General features: G+C 44.5%; 1 protein-coding gene across 1 annotated transcript; it reads left to right on the top strand.

The window, feature by feature from the left end:
• Positions 1-2,470: 2,470 nt before the first annotated feature.
• PFDN4 (prefoldin subunit 4) lies at positions 2,471-12,279 on the top strand. Its single transcript, XM_082670354.1, has 4 exons — positions 2,471-2,668; positions 8,914-9,021; positions 9,851-9,991; positions 11,859-12,279. Exons 1-4 carry the CDS (start codon positions 2,645-2,647, stop codon positions 11,988-11,990), a joined length of 405 nt encoding a protein of 134 aa, XP_082526480.1. The 5' UTR covers positions 2,471-2,644; the 3' UTR covers positions 11,991-12,279.
• The last annotated feature ends 5,320 nt before the right edge of the window (positions 12,280-17,599 follow it).

Consider the following 17,599-nt stretch of genomic DNA (forward strand, 5'->3'; position numbering starts at 1 on the left):
TACTCAATATTACGGAATGAGAGGATGCTTAGCAGAAGACTTGAAAAGTCCCCACTTGTACTTGCAGCACTGGTTTTCCTGCAGGAAAGGAGATTAGCTCAAAGGATGCTGTGGGCTGGGAAGCCACGGGGGTAGGGACGGCGGGATATGGAGTGAGAAAGAAGACTTTGGAACCAGAGGGAGCCAATTCAGCACTAAGGTTGGGGTCGGTTCTGCCCACTGTCCGTCTGTCCAGGTTAAATGACACTCTCCTTATCTGCCCAGCCCTTTGAACAGCCCCGTCTGATGACTGAACTCCCAAGAAGAGGACCCTGCTGGCTGTTCATCCAACAACCCTTACTTCCTTCTTCCCCTTCCTTGTTTCCAGAAACCCAGCTTAGTTTTCTTTTTCAGCAGCCATATGTCCAGCCTCGAGGAATTAGCCATCATTGTTCAAGGTAATCATTAATCCGGTAGCTTTTGCCAGTGATTGAGGCGGGTGTAAGACAGACATAAAGGCAAGGGGGCTAGGAGATTCTAGGAAATACATTTCTCCTTGAGAGTGAGAGAGAGCGAGAGTGAGAGAGCACAGGACAGCGAGTCAGAGGAAGCATAAGCAGAGAGGTGCATGCTGACCCCTTTTCTCTCTGCTTGTGCACCTCTTGGATAAAGACATGACTCTTGCGGATGCAATAGCCGTCTTGTGATGATAAAGGGAAGGCCAAGGACGACAGCATATCCAGCTGGGAGCCGTAACTTCTGCTTTGGTCTGAATGCTTGCGTCTCTCTGCACCCCCCAGATTCATACCTTGAAATCCTAATGCCCAATGTGATGTATTAGGAGGTGGGCCCTTTGGGAGGTGTGGAGTTCAGGAGGGTGGAGCTTTCACGAGAGGGATTTAGTGCTCTTACAAAAGAGACACCAGAGAGCTCCCTCGCCCCTTCCTCCGTGTGAGGACCCAGCCAGAAGGTGCTGGCTGTGAATCAGCCCACACGTGACCATGCTGCTGCCCAGATCTCAGACTGCCAGGTTCCAGAACTGTGAGAGATAGATCTCTAATGTTCATAAGCCACCCGGTCTGTGGTATTTTATTAAAGAAGTCTGAACACAGGAAGACAACGTCTTTGAGCTGCTGATCCAGCCCAGGAAGCTCCTTCCTCCATGAGAGACCCCTCCTCTCCTCTCTTCCTCCCATTCTCTGTTCACTCAGCGCCCACCTCCAAAGAGCCCCTCGGGACCACCCCTTTCTGTTCTTCTCTGTCTCGGCACCTCATTTGTTTCCCCCGTCAGTTGCTTGGCACCATCTGTAATGATTTTGCCCTTTTGTGTTCTATCTCCCCCTCCACTGTCTGTTCTTGCAGCGCCTTTACATTTAGCTAGTTAGTGATCTTTTAAATGAATGAGTGTCATTGATGCAGATTCCACTCTAGGCCAGATCCTGTGAAAAGATCCAACCCTAAAAAAAACATCGTCGTTCAACAAATATATATTGAGCGCACATGAGCTGAGCACAGGGAAGACCTAATGCAAAGGGCTTGGATTCTGGAGCTGGGACCCTGACGGAGCAGGCCATGCCACGTGGGGCTAAGGGCTGTGGCAGAGAAGGTAGGGTGTGCTTGCTATAAGGCCCCCTTATCCTCAATTCCCGAAGAGGAAATTGGGACTTCGAGAAAGGAGGCTTGTCCAGGGCAATTCTCAAACCCCTGGGGTCCCTGAGACCTATTCAGGGGATCCCCGAGGGCCTCTCTTTTCCAACGACATATCTACGTGAGATCAGATTTTCTTCATATATAGCAATTAAACAACGTATTGCAAGAGGTTGAACGCAGAAGCAGGTATGCGAATCCAAACTTCCACTAAGCCAGACATTACAGAGATTTGCAAGAATGTAAAACTGTCATTCTTCTCAATATTTTTTTTGGTCTTGGAAAATATGGTTATCTTTAATTTTAAAATGTTGCTTACAATAACATGAAATGGATTTTAAAATTATTTTAAATTAATAAATACACTCAAAAATTCTGCTTCTAATATGATAAATGTTGAAGAATATAGGACAGAAATTCTTCAGGGTCCTCAAAAATTTTTAAGAGTGTAAAGGGATCCTGAGACCAAAAAAAATTAAGAATCGGGAGGCACATGTGTCAGAGTATACAGTAATTGCTGAATAATATTGTTGAAAAAAATTAACTACTAGGAGTACTTCCTCGTTTTTATCATCTGAATTATCAGGGCACATACATCTCTCACGCTATTGCCAAGGTCATTCGTTCTTAGCTCTTTTTTTAGGGATATGTATTTCTTCCACGGTTCGTGGGACTGGTGGAAAGGAACGGCCCTTCTGCTCTCTCGCGGCCCCGCCGCGCTGAGCGCCCCCTGCTGCCCGCTGCTGGAGCTGCGGCCGCTCGCCACACCCACCCAGTTTCTGTCGGCCCACAGGGAGTCGCCTGTCCCTTTAATTGGCACGTACCAAGTCTTTCCAGGTTACATGTCCTCCCCGAGTCCCAGACCTTAGGAATCACTGATCGAAGATCCAGTCAGAGGGAAAGTAGAGACCACTTTGTGTTTGGCGGGAGTCCTGCGTCGTCGGGGAGCGAGGGAGGGCGCGGGGCCGAGGCACACCTTAGCGGCCCTCCCCGCCTCGGGCCGTAGTCCAGTCCCAACATGGCGGCCACCATGAAGAAGGCGGTGAGTGGGGCGCTCGGGTTGCGGGATGCTCGGCCGGCGGGCGGGGGTCGGCCGCAGGGGGCCGGCCGCGGGGTGCAGGGGGCGCGCAGCTCTGAAGCCCGGCGCGGGGCTCGGGGCCGAGACTCCCGACCCTGAGGGCGGCCCCGGGGCGAGGCCTGCCCGCGCCCGGCGTCTTGGGGTCTGGGACCCTTAGAGGACTCTGGGTCGCCTCTGGCGGAGCTGAGGATGATCTTGGAGAGTCTGAGGATCCCGCTGCCCAGTCCTTGTCCTTGGGGTGTGGGTAGCCTAAGGGTCCGGTTGACTGCGGCTGGCCATAACGCAGGTACTTTACCTGGGTCGTCACGTTTAACCCTTACAAGTTCACAAGGGTGGGCGGTCTGGTACCCTTCTTCGCAGGCAAGGAAGCTGAGGTCCAGAGAGGTGGAGTCACCTGCCCAAGGTCACGCAGCCGTAAGGAGCAGAGCAGGAACCCGCAATCCCCGGATTATCTGGCCCCTGAGCCACTCAACTCTACACTCGGTGCCCCTGCGCCCTCCAGGCTAAAACCATCTGTTATTGAGGATAGACGATGGGCCGGGGCAGAAGCCGTCCGTTTATTATTATCACGGATCCTTACAGCAATTTAGCAAGGGCACGTTTTTCCCCCACTTTACAGACGGAGAAACTTAGAGCGGTGAGCGGCTTCAAAGTGACTCAGCTAATAAGCAGAGGTGGAGTGCAAACTCAGGTGTTATTTTGTTTTTCCCACAGCCCACCTTTTATCCTACTAAGCAAGCAGAACGTGTCTTCAGGACTTATAATTTGTTAAGTCTACCCAGATGCTTAAAGAAATCTAGATAGAAAGAAAATGGAGAGGGACAAGGAAATAATATCTGATATTTATTGAGGCTTTACGGTGTGCTGGGCACCGGTTTAAGCACATTGTATACATTGTTTATTTTAATCTTACACTCCTTTAAGGGTGATGTTATGTTTAACCTTATTTTACAGATGAGGAAACTGAAGCACAGAGGCAAATTAGGATTTAGATAAATAAACATAGATGTTCTGCCTCCAGAGCCTGTGTTTTTAACTTCCATGCTGTCTGATTAGAGTCCCCTGGCTGAAGGGATTTGCTTTGTAGGTCTTGTGTGTGTTTCCTTTCATTCCACTTGTAAGACCACGTGGGAATGTGCTTCCATTGCTTTCCTGCTCAAGGGCACCTCATAGTCTAAGCCCTCCTGCACTTGCTGTAGGGCGACCAATCCACCCAGGTTTGCCTGAGATGGAGGGAGTGCTGAAACTGGGAAAGCCCCAGGCAAACCGGGGTGCGTTGCTCATTCTACTGGTCTGTCATCCACGAATTCTTATCAGGTACCAGAGTTGGGTTTAGGGCCATGATGATTGACAGAAGCTATGTGAGATTCACTTGGCCTCTGTTTTGTTTTTATATTGGGCTCTCTGTCAGGTATGGCCTTTAACTCCATGGAAGATATTAGTTGTGGTTCACCCTCATTCGACAGATGTAGAAACTAAATACAGAGAGATGAAGTAAACGTTGAGGAAATGGTGGAAGAATAGTTTGAACCCTGGGCTTGATCGCAAAATTCTTGATCAACACTTTTTCCTTTCATTCATTTAACAAACTTTTTGAGCATGGTCTACGGCACAGTTTCAGTTTTAGGTGATCGACATAAGAATGGTGAACAATAATGAAGTTTTTATCCCCTTGTCCTTACAGCATTGTAGAACTTACACTCTTGGGGAGAGGCAGGCGTTAATCAACAGTCACACAGAAAACTGTAAAATTTGCAACTCCGATAAGAACTGTGGAAGAAAGGGGCTTGTGAAATGAGGGCTGGAATAAGGTCTGCTTTGAGGTCAGAGAAGGCTTTCCTGAGAAGGTGTGGTCTGCAGGATTCCATGAGGAGCAGAAGAGAAAGTTGGAGTACCTCCTGCAAAGGCCCTGCGTGCATTCAATGAAAGGATGGCCAGGATGACAGAGAACCGGGGCAGGGGACAGGCTGAACCATGGTGGTAAAATAACTTATAGAGGGGTAGGTGGCGGCCAAAACATAAGATTTTCTTTTTTATCTTAATAAGACTCTCATAGATGCAACATCTTCCTGTAGGTGTTTCCAGTGCTGTGGACGATTTCTGATAGGTTAGCGAATGTGCCTCTTTTCTCTGCCGACTGTAAGAGAAAACAGAGGCATGCCGATGTGTGAGAGTGAAATATCACAGGCTAGCCCTTGGAGTTTAAGGAAGATTGTTTGCAGTCTGGAGTGCTTTATAACCCATTACCTCCCAGTGGGTCATGACTTTTTCTGGTGAGAAGTTAAGATGAGATGATTCAGTCGTGTCATCTCCAGAGTTCTGCTTTCTCAGACCTGGTTCTTGGCCGTGAAAGGTACTGCAGTCCGATTTCTGTTTATCGTCCTGAGTACAAATGACTCTTCCTCAGAGAAGCCACCTTTGGCCTTCCCTTCAGTCCCCAGCCCCTCAACACTTCCACCGCCTAAACTGTTTAGCTTTCACTGTCACATGTATCACCATCTAGCAGAAACGCTTACTTTTTGCACACCTCTTCCACTAGAATATAAGCGTGCCAGTATTTTTGAGGTGAGGACTCATGAATACCCTCCTTTCACAGTACCTCGTACATACGAAACACTAAGTAATTTTTTTTTTTTTTTTTTGCGGTACGCGGGCCTCTCACTGCTGTGGCCTCTCCCGTTGTGGAGCACAGGCTCCGGACGCGCAGGCTCAGCGGCCATGGCTCACGGGCCCAGCTGCTCCGCGGCATGTGGGATCTTCCCGGACCGGGGCACGAACCTGTGTCCCCTGCATCGGCAGGCGGACTCTCAACCACTGCGCCACCAGGGAAGCCCCCTAAGTAATTATTAAATGAATGACTGTTCACAGGGAAGGTGTATAAAAATAAAAAGCAAAGTTTTATATTGTAGAAACTGGGTAGATACCTTTAAAAAACAAAAATAAAAGCAGACTACAATTGGCTGGAACTTCCTCCTAGGTCTTTAGAACCTGAGGGACCCTGCTGTGGGTCCAGATTGTGCTGGTGAAACCCAAAGTCAGTGTGGGCATGACTGAGGGTGGGTCGCTTTCCTCCCAGGGTTCCGTGAGAGGCTGATGCTCCAGGTGAGGGTGCAGTCATAGCTCAGGGAATTTTAACTTTCACCTTGACTCTTGGGCAGTCATATTTCTCTTAAGCCTAGCAGAATTTTCCTCTGGGTCTGGGTCTGAGTCTGTTCTTCTTTGTAATGATTTTTGGTAAACGTTATTCAGGAAATAAAGCACTTAGCTGTCATTTATTGAAAGGCGGCTCCATCTCCAGGCCCTATGCTAGGTGCTCATTTTATCCCCTCTGCAAGGTGGGAATAGCTTCCGCATTTTACAGATGACAAACCTGAGGTGGCTCCAGAGAACTGAACAATTTGCCTAAGGTTCCTGCTTCCTTGGATTTGAATCCACTCTTACGCTTTCCACCACTCTGGTACTACTAAGTAACTCCTTCCTCCTTGAGTTATTTTGGCTTCGTGAGCGGTACTAACTACGTCGGGCTTCTCTCCTAACCTTTGGGGGCGTGGGTCCCTTTAAGAATCTGATGAAAGCCATGAAGACGCTTCCAGAAGGATGAACATATAATACACAGCATTTTGCATAGTTTCAGGGGTAAATGGACCTCTGACAGTCGGTGCACTCCCAGTTTAGAATTACTCCCTCCCTGCCAAATGGAGCTTCCAGCAACATAGGAGTGTTCTAGATCAGTGAGATTAAAACGGAAGCCACCGCTGTAATCAGGGAGGGTGCTGACTTCTCACTTTCCACAGTAAACAGCCCTTCCCTGGGTGGCACGCGGTTTAACCAGCGCGTGTGTTTGCCTCACACCCCGACTTGAGTCCTTAACCCCAGGGAGAAAACCACCGTTAAGGAAATGAACTCCAGGGTCCAGCGTGTGCTGGGGGCTGCCGTTTGGTGAGGCTACAGCAGGAAACGCCTGCTTTGGAAAGGTAGAAGTCAGTTGGCCAGACTCTCCACAACTTTTCAGAAACCCTGTGTCGGTGAGTCTGATGGAACATGATTTAGATTCAAGCTCAGAAACAATGGATTAAGCCTCAGTTGTGTTTCAGCCCTGTGCTGGGTGCTTTCATGGGGATTACCCCAGTAAAGCCTCACCATGACAAGTGCATCTGTAAATACATATTCAGGCTTTCAAGGACTCAATATTTGAATTCTGGAGGAGCAGGAACTCTAGAATTCTCTGTTCCCTGTTGGCTGAGAGAGTTGAGACTTCTTGTGCAGGCAAATGACTTGAATGCCAACATATCTGCATATGGGCTTTGCTTTGGCTTCTGTAGCATAGCTCAGTGTTTCCCAACTTCCATATTTGTAAAAATTATGCACCAGGGTGAACATTCAAAGCTATACGTATATCCCACTGTAAAGGATTTTTTTTCAAGATATCTGCTGGGTGTCTGATGATGGGGCTGATGCATGTGTATTGGGTGATGAGAGCCTGGGTCAGAGGAAGGCTGAATTCTAGGTGTCTGCATTTATATTCTGATCACCAAGCTCCGTACTGCTTGAGACAACAGGTTGCCTCAAATAAAGGAAATACAAGTCAATTGTCAAGAGAGACTGGGTGAAAGGATGGGGTGTGGTTATTGTGAACCATTACTGTTATTGGCAAAAGAGCCCTAAATAGTCCTTGTTGAAGCTATATCTGTCTCTTTCCTGCTTTAAATTATCATCGAGTGCCCGTGTTCCTCTTTTATAAATGAGGGGAAACTCTAAAGAAGTCTGTTATTTTTAAAAAAATGTTTAAAAAATATATAGTCCCTTGTTAATCAACTATATTCCAATATAAAATTTAAAAAAAAGAAAAGGGGAAGGAACCAAAAAAAAAAAAGGTGCCCCTTTGAGAATCTGATTAAAACCAAGGACTTCCTCCTCCTCTTCTAGGTATACATGATTGCGTGTATACACACACACACACACACACACACACACACACACACACACACACACACACACACACACACACACACACACACACACACACACTTTTGCCTTTAATTTCCAAGAGCTCATGGACCTGTCTGGACTCTGGAGCCAGATTACCTGGGTTGAAACCAAGCTTTACCACTTACTTGCTATGTGGCTTTGGGCAAATTATTTAACCTCTCCATACTTTCTCCATCGGTAGAACAGTGGTACTAATGATCCTACTTAATAAGACTGATTGGAGGATTAGCAGAGATAATAAAGTACTTAGAAAGTTCTTGGTACATAATAAATGCTCAGTAAATGTTAGCTGTTATATGGTTTCATAGATACTTTGTTGTCTAAGTAGTCTCATTTTATTTACAAATTTAATCACATAGTTTAAAAATATTCAATTTTTATCATTTTACAGTGAATTACACCTTATTCATAATTAAGACACATAAACAAGTTCTGCATTAAACGTAATTTTTAATGTGTGTGTGTGGAATATAGTCACTGAAATGCATAGTGACCCTCAAGCCGGTGTATCAGTTAGATTAAAAATTATAGAAACAGACTTCTGATAGCCTCAATAAACTTAAGCAAGTTTTAACTCTGAGAGAATAAACTAGTCTGAGGCATTTACCAAAATTAATTATCACATCACTTTTGTTCCCTGGGCTATCTTAAAAAATTCTGCTCTAGGCCAAAAGTTGACTGACTTGATTCAGGACTTATTCTTTTTTTTTTCCTTGGGTTTTTATTTTGTGCCATACAGCTCAAAAGAGTTTGAATTGAGTTATATTTATCTCCAGAAATGGGTACACTCCTGTTCTTGTCACTTCCTTATTACAAAGCCTGCAGTCCCTGGAGAGTTTCTCTCAAGATTTCTTCCCTGTTTCTGATTTTCTGGTACAACCGTCAGCTGTGGAGGCTGGTGGAAAATAGTTTTAAAGGTAGTGCAGTTTTGCTCTGTGTCGATTCAGGACTTATTCTTAACTGTTATTTATATTTGAAGTGTTTTTGCACGTTAGGCATTACTTCATAGCATATCAGAAGAGGTTATAGATTTATGAACAAATCTTAAGCTTGTGGAGCAGAAACTTAGTAAGGCCTGTGTTTGTGATGTTCTGTACCTCTCGTGATTCTGGACTCTGAGGGCAGGTAGTTTATTGGGCTATTTCAGAGTTATATTAAAAGCTAACCTATAACTTCTCCATTAAAATTAACTCTACAAAACAATGTATATGTTTTTTCAGGCTGCAGAAGATGTCAACGTTACTTTTGAAGATCAACAAAAGATAAACAAATTTGCACGGAATACAAGTAGAATCACAGAGCTGAAGGAAGAAATAGAAGTAAAAAAGGTACTGAAAATACAGATCTTATTTAAGAAAAATAAAAGTTCTTCATGCTATAGCTTTTTAAAACTAAATTCAGTAATATGTGATTATATCTGTCTGGGCTCTTTGTTGTAGATGACAAAATGCACTCTAGTGAGTTTAAGAAGGAAGACATTGTTTAAGGGAGGTGAGATAGCGTACAGATTGTTGAGGGGTGTGACCCTCGGCTGAGGGTCTAGGAGCAGGTCCCAGAACCAGAGAACTTGGCTGGTGATGGAGCTGCTGTTGTCGCCACTGATCCCAGAGCCAGCTGCCCCCTCCACCATGGGGATGCTGCCCCTCAGTCCTCGGAACACTGGGCTGCTGCCGTGCCCAAACCTGTGTGTCAGAGGCTTGTGCCCAGCCTCTTCTCATGCAGCTCTCCTGGGTTGAAGTCCAGTTCAGGTGTCTTTGATTAGTGGAATTTATGTTATTATTTGCTTTCATCCTATCATCAAGCAAAGCTGAGAAATGCAGGTTTGTGTTTGTGTTCGTGTTTTTATTCTACTATAAGAAGGCAGAAGTCACAAGGTGGGAGACAAAGTAGGAGACATTTTGAGTGGCCATGGATACCTCCACTGTCCGCCACAGGGGGCTTATAGCAATCTGGAACTATCTAAAGGACAGTGTGTTAGTGAGCTACGTGCTTCCTTATGAAATGCTATCTAAAATGTAAGAAACTTATTTTAATGTGATGATACCTGTGTGGAAGAGTCCGTCAAAGAGTTGAGGTCCCCAAATTAAAATTGGCTTTTAGCCTCTATTAGGGAATTTTGAATACATTCTTCATTGCCGTTCACTTTTGTATTTACAGAAACAACTCCAGAATTTAGAAGATGCTTGTGAGGATATCATGCTTGCAGACGACGACTGCTTAATGATACCTTATCAGATTGGTGATGTTTTCATTAGCCATTCTCAAGAAGAAACACAAGAAATGTTAGAAGAAGCAAAGGTATGTTGGAGTCTCTCCCTGGGTGATGAAGTCTAAGCCTTAAAGTAGGATTTATGTCATTATAAAATAGAATGTGTAATTATAGGTGTAATGGAAAATAAGGGATGATAGCTAATATTTCATGCATTCTTACAATGTCCCAGGCCTGCTCTGAATGTTTTGTAAGCATGATTTTGTTTAATCCTAACGATGACTCTATGGGATAATACTGGGAATCCCAATTGAGAGTTGAAGAAGAATCGAGGCTTAGAGAGGTTATGGGACTTCCTCAAAATGACAAAGGGAATCCTCTTTGCCTCCAGAACCTGTGTTCTAAGTTAATAGTATTTAGAAAGTACAAAATATTGTAAAGTAGAAAAGTCACCCATAATCCCACTACCCAGAGATAATCACCCATAATAAACATTTTCATGTATTTCTTTTATGTTCTCTCCTCCTCTTTCTCTGCGTGTTTTTGCTTCACGTTTTGGTCACTTAATGTCCTAATTGGGTATTATCTTGTTCCATTTAATGTTCATTTATCCAGCAGATCTTCACTGGGAGCCTGTTCTAGGCCAGCTACACGTGCTTTAAAAGCATCAATTTTGATGACTGTTCAATGTCATGTTGGTGGACATTGATTCAGCCCACTGTCCTCCTGTTGTTACATTAACTTGTTTTCGCTGTTTTCCTATAGGAATATTGTGGTGAGCATTCTTAAACCTAAACCTTTGTTCACATGTAGAAAGTTCTTTTAAGGAAATAATCAGAGAAGTGTAATTCCTGGGTGAGAGTATGGATTCACTGACAACATTTGGGCTTGTTAAAAATTCAGATTATTGAGCCCAACCCCAATAATTTCTAATTCAGGAGGCCTGGAGTGTTGCCCTGGAATTCATATTTCTCACAAGCTTCCAGGTGATCTGGGGGCCACCCTTTGAGAACCACTGGCCATATTTCTAAAATAATAATGTTGTCAATACTAGGCATTCTTCTTTTGTTCCTGATATTAATGGGTACATGTATCATTTGTGTGATTCCATTTTTTTCTTTGTCATGTTTAGGAAAAATCCTTTTGATCCTGGCCAGGAAGGAATTTCTGACATTCCATGCATTTTGTGTGGCAAAGCTGCTCTTTCATAAATGAGGCTCTCATTACTGCTCTTTCAAAGTCTTAACTCCAGGGGCCTCGTAGTTAGGGAAATTTCTGCCAGGTTTTTTGGGGTTTTTTTTTGCGGTACGTGGGCCTCTCACCGTTGTGACCTCTCCCGTTGCGGAGCACAGGCTCCGGACATGCAGGCTTCGCGGCCATGGCTCACGGGCCCAGCTGCTCCGTGGCATGTGGGATCTTCCCGGACCGGGCACGAACCCGTGTCCCCTGCATCGGCAGGCGGACTCTCAACCACTGCGCCACCAGGGAAGCCCTCTGCCAGGTTTTGACAATAAGTTGTTACTTTTAATTATTGGTGAGTGTGTGAATTTTTATCATTTCCTCTAGTTCCATAGTTATTTTTGTGGGAAGTTGGAAAAGGCTGTGTCAGAAGCCAGGCCCGTGGTAAACTGTTTACCCTAAATGTTTGAATGTCATTCTTTCTTTATTAGGATATGATAATTTAGGAATTAATTTTCTTTTCTTTTATTCTGTTTTTTAAGTCAGCCAAAACTGAGAAAAGCTTGATTTATTCTATAATAAGCAAATGTAGATCATGAATGAAAAATGCCCCACATTCAGACTTTTGGTTTAGATTTAATTATCAGTGTTATTTAGCTGCCTGTCCAAGTTTAGAAAGTTTTTGACCTAAAATTCTTCCCAAATATTATTTCATCCACAGATGCTCAGAAATCATCCAACTGAAGAGAATTAATTTAAACTAATTTTTTTTTCCAGAAAAATTTGCAAGAAGAAATTGATGCCTTAGAATCCAGAGTGGAATCAATTCAGCGGGTGTTAGCAGACTTGAAAGTTCAGTTATATGCAAAATTCGGGAGTAACATAAACCTTGAAGCTGATGAAAGTTAAACATTTTATAATACTTTTTTTAATTTGTTTAATAAACTTGAATATTGTTTAAAATGATAATTTCCCTTCTTCAAATGATATGGAAAGCAAAACTTTTTTTAAAATTTTCATTTATTTAATGGAAACGCCTATTTTCACATGTCTTGCTTATTTATTTTATATTTTTAAAAGAAGACAGTATTCATCTATGTATTTTGCATAACAATTATATCAAGTGTAGGGGCTTTATGTCATGTTATTAAAATCAGTTAAGCAATCGTTTACGTTTCTATATTATCATTTAGAATATTTGTGCAATTTTTATTATAAGAAAATTTAACAGTTAACATGTGTCATGTTGTTCATCTACTATGTCTATTTCAGCTGCCACTTAGAGATGGTAAAAGCACTGCAGAAAGATCCGGTCCTACATCTGTCTACTCTTACTCACTTCACAACTGAAACTTCGTCATATACTAAAACATATGTATATATTTTCTTTAAATATGTGTAGTATATATTACATTTAAGCATATGTATTTCACATATAGGTCTTGGTTTAAGAGTCCAGATGATGCTGAGACAAGTGAGGCATGTTGAACTTCATACACAGAGCAGAACAACAGAGATACACCAATAGAAAGAGGTGTTTGGGGTTTTTTTAAATTATAAGTTTTAGATTTTATTTTAGTGCTTTGCAATTAACTGGGGTTTGTATTGATAATGATGTGGAAGTTAAGCAGCTGTGTGTTTAAAAATAAGACTTTTTTCCTTAAAGAGTACATTTACTCCCTACTGTCCCTGCAAAAGAACCGTTTTGGGATTTAGAAGACCTAATTGTATTAACTTTCCAGCAGGTGGCACTGATATGCCAAAATACCAATGGAGGAATCATAATACCCAAGTGAGGATACTTCCAGGATTAAATGTCCGTAGTTTTAGAGGAAATGTCATTTTTTTCACTTTCAAGGCTAAGCATTGCATATGTATCTTTTTGGTTAAACGGTTAGAAACAATTCAGGCTTAAAGGTAGAATATTTAATTCTAAAATTCTTCACAACTTAAAGGCAAACTTTTTTTTTTTTTTTGCGGTACGCGGGCCTCTCACTGTTGTGGCCTCTCCTGTTGCAGAGCACAGGCTCCGGACCCGTAGGCTCAGCGGCCATGGCTTCATGGGCCTAGCCGCTCCCCGGCATGTGGGATCCTCCCGGCCTGGGGCACGAATCCATGTCCCCTGCATTGGCAGGCGGACTCTCAACCACTGCGCCACCAGGGAAGCCCAAGGCAAACTTCTGAATTGCTGCAAATTTTCCCAAAGAGTGATATTCAAATTCTAGAAAATGACGCTTAGAAGGATATGTTTTCTTCTGTGCATTTGGTTAGAAGTGTGAGACTGGGAAAGTGTATTGTAGCAGGAAATAGATAACACCCTCAAATTAGAAAAGTTGGAGAAAATTTGAGCCAGGATTCCAAAGGTGGAGGGTAGCCACTAGGAGTGTCTCGTACCCACAGAGGCTGGTGGGGAGGGAGTAGCCACCCCCTTCACTCTGGAGCTCAGGGAAGGGCTGCCTTCATTTGAAGAGGGGCACAGCCAGCCAGGGACATCCCTGCAATGACAGAGCCAGGGGACTGGACACCCTGACCTCATTCTCCCTCCAAAAGCCAGCTAGTGTCCACCATTGGCCAAACCCATTGGGAATCCAGAGGTAGTCCATAGAAGTCGGTCTTTTGCGGGGCCCGGGGGAGGTGAATGGATGAATCTGGAGGGCCAGTTGGAAGATCCAGCCAGAGGCTGGCTAAAATTGAACCTTTTAGAAATGTTAGCAATGAAGGCTCATCTGACTTATGTGCCAGAAACTGAGTTGTATAAACTGGCCAGGACTGAAAATTTTGTAACCACATTAGTGAATAAGCCTAATACAAAAAAACCAAACATCTAATGGGGGGAGGGAGGGGGATACATTATTGCTAACTTTATACCTTATTTTTTAAAGCATACTTGTGAAGTAAACTTATGAAGGACATCAGAAATATTTGATTCCCATTTTAAATTCATTCCTAAAGTGTCCGTCAGCCTTTTCTTATTTTTATTAGTAAATTCATTGGGCTAAGGTGAAGGCTATGAACTGAATGTACTGCATCTGATAAAATCCAGCCGCGTAGTTTTTTTGTTTTTGTTTTTTTTTTTGCAGTACGCGGGCCTCTCCTGTTGCGGAGCACAGGCTCCGGACGCGCAGGCTCAGCGGCCATGGCTCACGGGCCCAGCCGCTCCGCGGCATGTGGGATCCTCCCAGACTGGGGCACGAACCCGTGTCCCATGCATCGGCAGGCGGACTCTCAACCACTGCGCCACCAGGGAAGCCCCGCGTAGAAGTTTTGATCTGGATTTGTCACCACTGTTTTTGGACAGTAATCCTGATTTTTATATACAATTACTAGTTTTAGAAAGTGCAACTTTTTTTTTTTTTTAAAGCAATGCAGGCTAAACGAAAGATATTTGTAGAACAAAATTGACCATCAGGCTGCTGGCTTGCAAACTCATGTGCACAATATGCTACGTCTTATCCAGGCACTGATAGGAAGTAAATAATAATTTGCTCTGCAGTGAGGGTCTTAGGAGCTTGTCCTGCTGACTTTAGTTTTTAAATACTTCTCAAATCTGTCCATTTCTTTCTATCTCCACAACCACCACTAGGCTTATCCAAGCCTTAAGAGCTCTACTCAAAACCACGACTAATTAGGGGAGTTGGAGGGTGTTGGGGAGGGATGCCATTTGACATAGAGTTTTGACAGCTGGAGGCCAGGGGGAATTTCTCAAGGGCTTTGAATAGAAAGGTGGTATGTATGATTGGAACAATATTTTAGAATAATTTGGCAGTTGATCGGTGGGTTTTACTACAAAGTGATGGAGGAAGGGATACCAGATGTTACTGCACTTTCTTTGGTGCATAGATCTAGTTGGCAGAGGAAAAGAAAGAAAAGTAAGCTAGGACCTGGAGAGAAGGTGAGAGACGTAGGTCTTGACAGTGGTTGGAGAGATGAAGGTTCAGGAAGGAGGAGAAACCAAAGAGAACTTGCTTTTGAGCACAGGCCAAGTACAGCCTGCAGTACGTTTTCTTTGGCGCTCCTAGTTAAAAAAAAAAGAAAAAATTTTTTAAGTGTCTTGCCACAATAAAATCAGGAGCTCTCACATAAATGCAGTTTGGCCAAACATTGGGACCACATTTCCAGCTGGCATCTTCAGCCGCTCACCCATTGGACAGAGCGGCTCGCCAATTCGCCCCGCCCACTCTCCTCATTTGCATACTTGCCGGGCGCCCGCGCACGCTCGGCTTTGCTACTCCCGGAAGCCTGTGCGTCCCCCGGAAGCCTGGGGGACCCCTGGAAGCCTGTGGAATGGTTAACAAAGGCAGGAAAGTCGGAAGTGTCTGGTCTATCCAGCAGGAAAGGGGAGACTGAGAGAAGAGCATGAGTTTGGCTTTGGACACTCGGAGTTGCTAGGACGCCAGTCCTGTGCCGACGTAAACTTGGCTCTTGGAAAGGTAGGTTGAAACTTATTTTTGCCGGGGCTAAACCTGAGGCGCTGCTGCCTCTGGGTAGAGCTGCCGCTAGACGGCGGCGGCCTAACGCTAAAGTTGGGAAGACAGGTGGCCCGAGGTCGAGGCCTACGGAGCCAGAGTGGGTTTGGGAACCCCTAACTTCAGCGACCCGTCCTGGGGCCTGCGGAAGACGGCTGACCGACCAGGCCCGGGCAGCAACGCGCCGTCGGGGCTTAGAGGGGAACAGGCCTATAGGATACAGGCGGGAGTCTGCGTTTGAGCCCCTACTTCCCAGATTCCACGTGAACCTGGGGCTGTCTCCACTCCATGCAGGACTGGGGAGATATATTTTAGGACCATTTTCATCCTAGAGAAGTGCTTCTTAACGTTTCAAGTACACACACATCATTGGGGGATTTTGTTTAAATGCAGATTCTGGTTCAGTGGGTTCGTGCTGGTGCCTGGGACTCTGCATTTCTAATAAGCTTGCAGATTATTCTGATATTGCTGGTCAGTGGGCCATACCTTGGACACCCAGGTAGCTTTGTAATGGAAGAGAAGAGGACTTAGGAAAGAATGCAGGTGGGAGAAAAAGAACCATCAAAGGAGACAGAGGCTGCAGTAGTGAGGGGGGGGCGTGTAGAATCTTACACATCTTACAGATGCAAAGGTTTTCGCAGGACTAAACCCTGAAAAATCATTTTCTCCATTGGGCATGATGCTGAGGGAGATGATGGGTAGAATAGTTGCCTTCAACAACTATTTATAGAAACTGGGGGTGGAACCCAGTGGTTTAACAAGCCCTCCAGGTGATTGTGATTCAGCTAAAGAACTATCTCGGCTCCAGTAATTCAGTCTGTGTGGGGTTGGGAGGGAGAAACCAAACACCAACTGAGAATTCTCAATGCACAGTAATAGTGGGGAAAAGGTAACAAGATACCGGAGCGTCAAAGAAGACTGACCCACCCTGCTTAGGGGTGAGCGCAGCTAGAAGTGTCCTGCTCGCTGGGGGCAAACAGATTGTAAAAGATTAAGCAGTGGTGATTGAGACTTGGAGGCAGAAGTGAAAAGTATCTTTACAAGAAAGTTAATAGTGGAAGGAAGGAGATGGACTATCATTTAATGCCATTACCGTGTCGATGGAAGGACGTTTTTTGGGTTTGTTTTCGTTTTTAAGATCAGGGAATATATGAGTCCATGTAGGAGTAGATGGCAAGGAATCCAGGAGAGAAAATGATGGAAAAATCAAGGGACAAGAGATAAAGAAGCACAGCAGGGGAAGGGTCCGTGTGAAGGAAAAGGATGACACGGTGCTTCTATGAACAGTAAACCGGAAAAACGCACAATTAAGTTTACATTTTATAAAAGCTCTTCCTTGAGGAATAAATGATAGAAAAAAGATTCAGAATAGTGATTAATTCTGGAGGGGGAAGAAGATATGACTGGGGAGGCAAAGACAGGAGCCTGGGTCGTGGGTACATAGCTGTTTACTTTCAATATGTTATATTCAGTGTGAATCCTTCATGCTAACGTGAAATCACTCACAATAACAAGTGTTTATAGAACTGTGTTAGTTATGGCACAAATAAACCGGAAAGAAGTGTGTGTTGTGAGGTTGTTACCGATATTTAACTGCATCACTTTCAACATTTTTTGGGGTCATTTGACATAAAACCTTTTTTTTTTTTTTTTTGCGGTACGCAGGCCTCTCACTGTTGTGGCCTCTCCCGTTGCGGAGCACAGGCTCTGGACGCGCAGGCTCAGCGGCCATGGCTCACGGGCCCAGCCGCTCCGCGGCATGTGGGATCTTCCCGGACCGGGGCACGAACCCGTGTCCCCTGCCTCGGCTGGCGGACTCTCAACCGCTGCGCCACCAGGGAAGCCCCACAATTCTTTATTAAAGATTAGATACGCACAGATACACAGACACACAAATGCACACGCACATACACCCGTACTGGGCAGAACTTGAAATTTGGTTTAAAGATTTGGTATAAAAATTTTGGAGGACAGTAATTAGGGCTTGTTTGTTTGTAGGTGTTTCTCAGTAACTAGTTCTCTTGTAGAGCCTGCATTCTGATGCCTGAAATT

The sequence above is a fragment of the Grampus griseus genome (genome assembly GCF_964374135.1).
Source record: "Grampus griseus genome assembly, chromosome: 14".
Taxonomy (NCBI): domain Eukaryota; kingdom Metazoa; phylum Chordata; class Mammalia; order Artiodactyla; family Delphinidae; genus Grampus; species Grampus griseus.